Source organism: Antechinus flavipes, chromosome 2, assembly GCF_016432865.1.
Source record: "Antechinus flavipes isolate AdamAnt ecotype Samford, QLD, Australia chromosome 2, AdamAnt_v2, whole genome shotgun sequence".
In the NCBI taxonomy this organism is placed as follows: domain Eukaryota; kingdom Metazoa; phylum Chordata; class Mammalia; order Dasyuromorphia; family Dasyuridae; genus Antechinus; species Antechinus flavipes.
In genome coordinates, this window is record NC_067399.1 from 389,515,017 (window position 1) to 389,525,046 (window position 10,030).

Here is a 10,030-nt window from a genome sequence, read left to right on the forward strand (position 1 = left end):
TGGCCATGCCTTTTACAGAGCCCTGTGAGAATCAGGAGGATGGGAGAGCTGTAGGAAGTGGTCACCTCTGCCCTTCAGGGCATCATAGGAAGCTCTGTGGGGGGCCCAGGCCCAGGATACGGATTGCAGATAAACTCAATAAGAGCTCTTGAATCTTCTCCCTGCTTCCTCCACTGCACAGGGATCATGGCCTAGACTACCTGCCCTTCCGTCTGTGGGTGGGGATCTGGGTGGCCGTCTTCTGCCTAGTGCTGGTGGCCACGGAGGCCAGTGTCCTGGTCCGTTATTTCACCCGCTTCACGGAAGAAGGTTTCTGTGCCCTCATCAGTCTTATTTTCATCTATGACGCCATTAGCAAGATGCTGAGCCTTGCAGAGGTCTATCCTATCTATCGACCCGGCCTCTCTGGAGACACTGGCTCCTCCCCTTATGGCTGCCTCTGTTATTTCCAAGATACAAAAGGTGGGCAAAGGAGGTGCACTGATGGGGATCTTCCTGCTGACCTTCAGAGAAGTGTAATTACCCCATCAATGAGCAACAGGTGTAATACACAAGGAGAACTTACTCAGATAATCTCAGATTGAAGACGAAACTCATCTAAGTTTATTTTTTTAAATTTTTATTTAATAATTACTTTATATTGACAGAATCCATGCCAGGGTAATTTTTTTACAACATTATCCCTTGCACTCGTTTCTGTTTCGATTTTTCCTCTCCCTGCCTCCACCCCCTCCCCCAGATGGCAAGCAGTCCTATATATGTTGGATATGTTACAGTATATCCTAGATACAATATATGTTTGCAGAACCGAACAGTTCTCTTGTTGCACAGGGAGAATTGGATTCAGAAGGTATAAATAACCCGGGAAGAAAAACAAAAATGCAGATGGAAACTCATCTAAGTTTAGAGAGTTACAAACATACAAGGCAGTTCTATAAATGGGGAATTTCAGAGTTAGAAAGGGCCTCAGTGATCATTGAGTTCAACTCATAACTGAAAAGAAATTTCTATTGTAGCACCTGTTAAGTGCTTATCCAGCTTCTCTTGAACAAAAATGATTGGGAGAAATACACCACTTCCCAGAACAGCTTCTTCCCTTTGGGGAAAGTTCCAGTTATTAAGATTTTTCCTTACATGGGGCAAAATTTATCCCTTTACAACTTCCATCCATGGATATGAACTTCAGCTATTTTGTCTTTTCACCCAGGGAATATATCTTTGTGGAAGGGGAAAAGCCCAGAGGCCAAGGATGCTGCTTTGGGGATGGTAAGGCAAACTTAAGCATAGGCTAGTTCTTGGGTGGGAATGGGAGCAACTAGAAGGTTCTTGGGGCAGGTTTCAGGGAAATTATTGCTTTCTGGCTCTCTCCCTTTTGTCCTCACATGATATTCACATAGCTCAGCAGTTCCCACTGGTCCTCTGGCCCTTTGTTCCCATCTTTCCCCCCTATCTCCCAGAAGCTCCCCAATAAGGAGATATCCGAGGAGCTGGATTTTCCTTTTAGCTTTTTCTTGTCCCCTATTTTTCTTCTTCATATTAGGACCTAGGCCTTGCTAATGTGTCTCTGCTGTCCCCACCTGAGTGTGCCCTCCAGGGAGGTCAATCAAGAGGTCTCGGCTGTCACTTTGTCCCGGATGTTGCCTTCTTTTCCCTCATACTTTTCTTTGCCACCTTCCTCTGTGCCACCATCCTCAAGCACTTCAAATCCAGCCATTTCTTCCCCTCCAGGGTAAGTATCTCCTTCTATATTTCCCACTCCCCCATCCCAGCTCTCCTAGAAGAAGGCAGTTCCCTAGGACACTGGAATGGGGGAAGGAAGGAAAGGTGTCTCAGTTTGCTTCTCTAATATGGTGGCAAGTTTCCTGGGGCAGGGACTTGGAAGCACCAGATCAGGACTGAATCCCGTGTGGTCAGGTACGGAAGGTGATCAGTGACTTCTCCATGGTCCTGGCCATCCTGCTAGGTTGTGGACTGGATGCTTCTCTTGGCCTCAGCACACCCAAGCTCATAGTGCCCAGCGAATTTAAGGTGAGATAAGGGTCCTACAAGGAGGGGGAAGCAGCAGTGTGTGTACAATGGACACATAGAGAATGTCAGGAGGAAGAAAAGGATCCTAGTAACCTTAATTCTGGATCTGGGATCACTTACTTAAGAAAGAAGATCCAAAGCTCTTGTTCTATTACCTGTTCCTAGTTTTGTGCTTCTTGGCGGATCCTGGTGGACTCTGAGATGTCAAGGTCCTAGCCTTGATTCCCCCACTAAATTCCAACCTTCACTCTGGGGCTCCTTTCTCCATAACCAACAACTGAGGATCGTCACACTCTTAGCTGATTTTTGTGGTTTAGAATGAGAGCTTTTCAGGAGTGGGACAGGCCATGCACTCACAATGTTGAGGTCCTTCAGGGATAGAGGGCTCAGACTATCTCTATGCCTGAGAGTCTTTCTCTGGTTCAGAGGCCCCAATATCCTATAGGGCTTCCCAGGAAGGAGGTAAATGGGGAGAGAAGGCTCCTATTAAGACAGCTTTGGGGTTTCAGGAACTCAGAGGTGGTAAAGTAGCTATTCTCTCCAAATCTCCACTCCCCAAGCACTTCTCTGGCTCCTGTAATCAGAGCTGACGCTACCACACCCAGTCCTGCCCCAGACTCAGGCTCTAGGCAGGTCTGAACTTGGGTTGACACACCCTGGGTCCCAAGATGGCATGTATGGGTCATTTTTCACCAGTCTCTTCTCATCTTCCAATAGTAATAGAGGGATAATCTCCAGGGTTCCCAAGCTCAGGCCCTCCAGCTATGTGCACCCCTTTGCTAGGAATCTGACCTATATACTAGCTCTTCTAAGACCTTACTACAATGGAAGAAGAGAGGGAAGGGAAAGGAATTTCTTCATTAAGAGCAATAAGGGTTAAATATGGGCAGAGTTTATAGAGTTGGAGAATTCTTGGTTTGAGTTCATTGGACATTTGCAGATGCTGTCCATTCCACCATTTCTCTACTTCCATCACACATAGCCCACTTATCCTGATCGGAAGTGGCTAGTGCCATTGTTTGGAGCCAATCCCTGGTGGTTGTGCCTGGCTACAGCTCTGCCAGCCCTTCTGATGTCTATCCTTGTCTTCATGGACCAGCAGATTACTGCTGTGATCCTCAACCGAAAGGAGTACCAGCTTCAGGTGAAATTATTTTCTCACTCCCATATACCTAGTCTTCCCCCAGGATACCCTGTCTCTCTCCATCTTCACAGGACCTAGTCCCTTCTAGTGCTAGGGTTGTCAGTGTCCAACCCACAGGAACTTTGAAGGAGGAATAATCTAAGAGTACTTTCTTGTTTTCCAATTGTTAGTAGTCCCTTCCCTCCCAAAATTTTGTATATCATCTGTTTGATTTTGTATGTATATGCTATATATCTTCCAATAAAATATAAGCTTCTTGAGGATGGGAAAAATTCTCATTTTTGTCTTTTTATCCCAGTATTTGTCAAATAATAGGTGCTTAATAAATATTTCTTAAATTGAATTAAATGGGAATGGAAATGGGGATTTGAGCTTAACTAGAGCCTATGCTGTCCCTCCACTACTGCAGAAAGGTGCTGGATTCCACTTAGATCTGTTCTGGGTGGCCATGCTGATGCTGCTGACCTCAGCCTTTGGGCTGCCCTGGTATGTCTCTACCACTGTCATCTCACTGGCCCACATGGATAGTCTCCGTCGGGAGAGTGCAACCTGTGCTCCTGGAGAGCTGCCCCGTTTCCTGGGCATCAGGTGGGGCCAGTGTTTGGACTGGTTCAGGGAAGTTTCTTTGATTCCTTTAAAATCAGAACTAATGATTTTTCAAAGTTCCCTTTCTCTTTCTTTTCTTCTTTCTTAAGATCTAAACTTGAATGAGAATCTGGAGGAAAGGGCATGTCAAGAGTTTTGGTGTGAGCATTGGGGGAGGGGGTGCTGTAATGATTGCTATTTTTATCCCCATCAACCCCAGCTCCTCACTCTTGACACAGGGAGCAGAGGCTCACAGGCCTAGTTGTCTTCATCCTCACTGGTGCTTCCATCTTTCTGGCCCCTGGGCTCAAGGTAATAATCTCTGGGACAGAGATATTGTTAATGGGTTCTGGTCATCTTACTGGGAGCAAGTCCTTCTCTACTTCTATCCAACTTGGGTTAGTATCTGAGAGCCTTGCCTGAAGAGATTTCCATTCCTAGTTCAGCTTTCTGGGATATCACAAGCATATGTATAACTAAAGTCCAGGATGGATTTAAAACAAAATCTCTTAATTTCTCAATAAGCAAATGTTTATTAAACACATGAGTGTAAGACACTTATATGGAAACAGGAAACACAAAAAGTCCATGCTTTCTGGATGTTTCTTCTATTTAGGGAAATAAGACATAAACATATGAAAAAGGTAAATAATAACATGAAGTATTTTTAATAGTGATACCAAAACTACCTATCAAAAGATCGTTTATCTTAAGTGTTAAATGAGTGCTAAGTGCTATAGGATTCAAAGATAAATAAAATCCAGAAGTTGAAGGGGTTGCACAAGTCATCTTGTTCAAACTCTTCCTCTTACATATGAAGAAATTGAGTCTTAGAGAAATTAAATGACTTACCAAAAAGTACATAATGAGTTAGTGACAGAACTAGGACTAGGACCCATGTATCTTGCTTCTCAGTTAAGAACTTTCCCCAGAGCACCCTGTCACCACCCTGCCCCCTCCCCCCCAAGTTAAAGGAGAAATCACTAAGGAGAAATCCCCATCAGATCCTACAAAGTGACATGGAAGGAAGAGAGGCTGAAGAAAGATACATTCCTCAGAGGACTCTGGTCAGCTTCCTTTCATTGTTCCCTATCACTAGAGCTCCTTGAAACCAGCTCCTTTCTTTGTGTTTTCCAGTTTATCCCCATGCCTGTGCTCTATGGCACCTTCTTTTATATGGGAATTGCAGCACTGAGCAGCACCCAGGTAAGCAGAGTCACCCAGTGGGCTCTTCATCTTAAAGTGATCTCCAAACTTCTATAGTTGTTCTCAGCCTCACCTCACCCCCAGGCTCTTTCTTGTTCTGGTTTTTCAGTTCTTGGTTCTAATGGCTCTGTGTTTCTGTTGCCCATATCCCTTAAAGTCTTATTCCACCTTTCCTGATCCCTATTCCTTTCTTCCTGGTTTCAGACCATCTGGAGTTAAATTCTGTTGATAAAAGGATGATGGAGATAGTTTTGTTTTGTTTTTTTCTTTTTGGAGACAGAGAAGAAGAGAAGAGAGGTTTCCTTTGCAATTACAGCTGAAGCAAACCTTTAAGGCGTAAAAGTTATTCCTCAGACCTCCATGGCTAATCGTCCTTTCTTCTTCCACAGTTCTCAGAACGTATGAAGCTGCTTCTGATGCCAGCAAAACACCAGCCAGACCTGTTGTTTCTGAGGCATGTACGTCTCAGCCGAATCCACCTCTTCACCACAGTACAGCTGGTCTGCTTGGGTCTACTCTGGGCAGTCAAGTCTACAGCAGCTGCTATTGTGTTCCCTCTCATGGTGACAAGGGGTTAGAGGGGGGTGGGTATTAAGGGGATGGGCTTTATAGGACCAGGGTTTGGAAGAGGCCAATCTCCGAAACTTTGTTGGGTGTCAATGATTCCCAAAAATAAAAGGGGAAAAACTACTTTCTTTTTTTTTTTTTAACCAACATCCTATGAAATGGAAACTATCTTCCCTAGCAGCTCCAGAGAAAGTTATAGATCTGGCTATTGAAATGAGGCTAAATACTTTGACTTTAGGAAGGTTCCTAAGGCAACCCTCAGGGAAATCAAAGAGAAAAGTTTGCTTCCAGCCACACAATAAAATGGTATCCAAATGGAAAGGAAGCCCTTCTCTCATTCCTTCATCAACAAGTATTTGTCAAGCAATTATTAGGTTCAAGGTACTAGGTGAGATTCCATATATAAAAATGAAACAGCTTCTACCCTTGATGAGATGATGTTCACTGAGAGGATACAAAATGTATCCCAGAGAAGTGTAGACTAATGTATGCAAAATAAATATACAGCAATTTGGAAGGGAGACATTAATAACAAGAGGAATAAAAAAAGGCCTCCTAAGGATTGTCACATGAACTGAAGTCTCAAAGGGAACTATAGTTCTGAGAAATAGAGGTAAGGACAAGAGAGCTTGCTGAGAGATAGCCTGAACAGAAATAGGGAAGTAGGAAATGGAATTTCAATTGTGATGTACAGCAAGTAGGCCAGCCTGGAGAAGAGTACAAGAGGGAGAGAGAGCAAGATACTGGAAAGACAGGCTGGAACAAGGTTGTGGAGGGTGGCTCCTTGACAGCCACTTTGCTCCCGGTGCAGCTGCTGGGCCTGGTGGGGATCCGGAAAGCCCTGGAATGGGTCTTCTCACCACAGGAGTTAAGCTGGCTAGATGATCCAGTGCCAGAGGAAAATGCGAAGAAAGTACAGCAAGAGAAGGTATTGGAATTAGAGTTCAATCCCAGAGGGAACAACAGTGAGCATATGAGCCTAGAGGCAAGAGGACTGAGACTGTCAAAGAAGACCGTGGACATCTGTCCCTGAAAAGAAGAGCTTCTAGTCAGCCCCAAATAACATAATTCTCCACTCTGCTAGAGGGAAAATGGCATAAAAGAGGGTAACCCTTGGAATCAGGAAGACTGAAATTCAGATCACTTAAATTTCTCAATGCCCCAAGCAAATCCCCCCAAAGTCCCAGAAGGTTGCTGATATGCATTATTGGAAGGATTCCCTTTGCACTGATGAAATCACAAGTCCAGATCCTCCTCAAAAATGTTAGTGCTAAGTAAGGTACAGAGAAAATGCACAAGCTGGGTATGGGGCTTTTTCCATATGGAGGGGTGGGATAGGCAGAGGGGCCTTCTCCTCTCTTCTCTCTTACTCTGGGATCTGAGTGATAGGGTAACCCTTACTGAGGAACCCGGTCTTTCTTTCAATCTTATCTCCAAAGTCTGAGTTGATACATCAGCTGAGGACTCCAGAAATTAACATCTCTGTGAATTAGCTGGAAGAGGAGATGGAGGAGGAGGAGGAAGAGATTCTCACAACTAAGCCGAAGGTGAGATTGGATGAAGAATTGGAGATTTTAGTCCTGGGGATTGAGAGCCCTCAACACTCCCAAAAAGCATTTCCTGTTTAGGCTTCTGAACTTCTTACAACATGCTCCCCAAGAGGAAATGCCTTAGAGCTAAGCGGGACGAGGTCTATGGGCACTCGATTCAATGGGTACAAATCTTTACCTCACGTGGAACTGATATCTGGCCAGGAGAGGGAGCCCTACTAACAAAATTCTTGCTTTAAAGTAAATGGGTTTATTTACTTAAGGCAGTGGTTCTTAAAAGTGTGTCTTTGAGGCCAAAACTATTTTCATAATAATATCAAGATGCTTTTATTCCTAATGTGGCAGTATCAATAATCAACGCAAAACCAAAAGTTCGGAGGTGGGGGTGGGAAGGGAATGGCTTCAATTTTTGGAGTGTAAAAGGGTCTTGAGATGAACAGCTTGAGAACCATTGATTTAAGGAAAGCACTGCCCCCCCCCCACTTTATTCCTCCTAGTCCCACCCGAGAAGGAAGAGAAGAAAGTTTAAAAGGGGAAAGGGAAAGAATGTAGAGAACAAAAGATAAGAGAGTGAAGAGACAGGCAGAGAGAAGAAGGAAGGAGATTAGATTGAAAGAGAATTGGGTAAAAGTGAAGAAATACCTGCTCTATCTTCTTGCCCATAACTGCTTCCCCTGGTTACATGCCATTTAGAGTCAAGTTCTGGGGAGAGGCGTGAGAAAGAGTTAGGAAGTCTCTTGCTTTCTTTCCCTCCTTCAAAATTATTTGTTCATAAAAAGGTGAAAGTATAACACTTCCTTTCTTATGTAATTCCCCAAAATTTGTAATTGATGTGTCTGTGTATAATCACATTTCATGTTCCCACAATGTCTGTGGCTAAAAAAGAGCCTCACTCCCTCCAGGGGGATTCTTTCAGGAGCTCCAAAGATTGGAGATATCATTTTACCCAGATTTTGATTGTACTGGGTATGATGAGTTGTAATATTGGGAGGCACAGTATATCTGGTGTACCAAGTGGGCTTTACTTAGATACCTTTCCATCTTGGAGCAATGGCAATCTTGAGATCACTGGCTTTTTGGCAAGGGAATCAGATGAATATAGAAAACTAGCCTGCAGCTGTTATGATCTTCATCAAGGACTGGATGAGATATTGAAGTTCAAGATAGCATCCCTACCTCATCTATTCCATTCCCTTTGGGCTATATCCATGTCTCCTACATATTGCAATCCCCACATCATATTCTCCACACAAGGCTTTTAAAAAAAAAGAGGGCTTGTTAAAAGCACACCCACCCAAACCAGAGTCTACATTGGATATCACCATGCATCAGCGTTCATGTAGTCTTCTAGGAAGGATAGTCCAAAGAGTTTTCCTCTGTCAGCTGGACACTATAAGATCATGGAGTCCATTTACAGGGATGTGTTAAAAACGAGAGTAGGAAATATGATTTCCTAAGTTTAGGATGGATTTTGCTAGGTAACGAAGCCAGAAGATCTATCCTTTCTCCTATATCAAGGTTTCATTTTTAGGACCCTTATTTGAAAAGGTTCTGTTCTTTTGCTTTGAATTGTCCTTGGCATATCCAAGTGTCACCCCTCTTTAGTATTCCACCACTTTCTATTTCCCCATCCCACTCTCTTTAACAGGCACGTTTTTCACACGCCAAAACAATGCCAATTTCTGCCTCATCTGTCTGATTGGGCATTATGTATGGTGGCTTGGACTGAATTTCTTCATTCAAGGCTCCGGAAGTGAGTGCTGTCGAGGGAAGGACCAGGAGCCAATGGTGTTTCAGGAGACTAGGACTATAGCTAGCTGAAACCTCAGCCATCCTCCCAATCTTCATCTGAGCTGGAAAAGATTAGAAAGTTGACTGTTTTGTCTACAGAAATGTTGAACAGACAAAATCCCTGTCTAGGGACTATCATTAAAATAAATTAAAGCCTCAAAGTATTTCTTATTTCTTTATTGTCTTATACACTCTTATAATTTGATCAAACTCCAGGATTACAATGTAGGATATTCCTCCTGAAGAGGAAGTTCTACTTGTTTCTTCTTCAATCCCTGGATTCCCTTATTCTTTGCCTGATGCAAAATCAGAGTAGAATGACTGGATATTTGGATATTGTTCCCTATTCCCAGAGAAGATATTGCATATGATGGTAAGAATGAAGATGATATTTAAAGAGGAACATGATGAGACAACCACAAGGAACCAATACTACTAAGGTGTAATATTACTAGGCATCATTGTATAGGGGCAAAGATCACTACTGTTTCTTTCCGTAAGGAAAGAATGAATAAAAAAGGCACCATTCCCAAGTTTAAAATTCAAATGCCTCTTTAGACTGAATTCTAAACCTAGGGTGCATGAAAAAAAAATTGTGATAACTACACTTCAATATAATTTCTTCTCTTAACTTTATGTATTTTAAAGTTATTCTGATTCAAAGCAATTTCAATTAACTTGTGATGGAAAGAGCCATTCAAATCAAGAGATTGGTTTATGGAGACTAAATATTTTTACCTTTGTTGTAGTTTCCTTTTTTTTTCTTTCTCATTTCCCCCCACTTTGATTTGATTTTTCTTGCATAGTCTGACATATGTGTGGAAATATGTTTAGAAGAATTGCAAATGTGTAACTAATTGCTTGCTTTCTTAGGGAAGGGAGGAGTTGAGAAGGGAGGGAGAAAAATTTGGAACACAAGGTATTGCAAAGGTGGATATTGAAAACTATCTTTGCATATATTTTGAAAAATAAAAAGCTATTATTTTAAAAATAAAATGGAAAAATATTTCATGCTGAGAAGGGGTTCATTGGTTACACCAGACTGCCAAAAGGCTTTATGACACAAAAACGGGTTCTTAACAAACCTATTTATTGGGGGCAAATCTCTTATCTGCTGGCTTGACTAATTAAGCCCACAAAAACTTCAACATTTCTCATT

The 10,030-nt window shown here is 42.8% G+C and overlaps 1 protein-coding gene across 1 annotated transcript in view; it reads left to right on the top strand.

The window, feature by feature from the left end:
* The window catches only part of SLC4A9 (solute carrier family 4 member 9), a 17,644-nt gene extending 8,552 nt beyond the window's left edge, over positions 1-9,092 (top strand). Inside the window, exons 11-22 of the mRNA XM_051978545.1 lie at positions 182-462; positions 1,208-1,266; positions 1,541-1,729; positions 1,915-2,028; positions 3,011-3,172; positions 3,582-3,760; positions 3,997-4,069; positions 4,895-4,963; positions 5,353-5,526; positions 6,342-6,458; positions 6,970-7,077; positions 8,729-9,092. Of these exons, the coding sequence (XP_051834505.1) occupies positions 182-462; positions 1,208-1,266; positions 1,541-1,729; positions 1,915-2,028; positions 3,011-3,172; positions 3,582-3,760; positions 3,997-4,069; positions 4,895-4,963; positions 5,353-5,526; positions 6,342-6,458; positions 6,970-7,023 (1,471 nt within the window). The 3' untranslated portion in view covers positions 7,024-7,077; positions 8,729-9,092. The remainder of the gene's footprint in view (positions 1-181; positions 463-1,207; positions 1,267-1,540; positions 1,730-1,914; positions 2,029-3,010; positions 3,173-3,581; positions 3,761-3,996; positions 4,070-4,894; positions 4,964-5,352; positions 5,527-6,341; positions 6,459-6,969; positions 7,078-8,728) is intronic.
* The last annotated feature ends 938 nt before the right edge of the window (positions 9,093-10,030 follow it).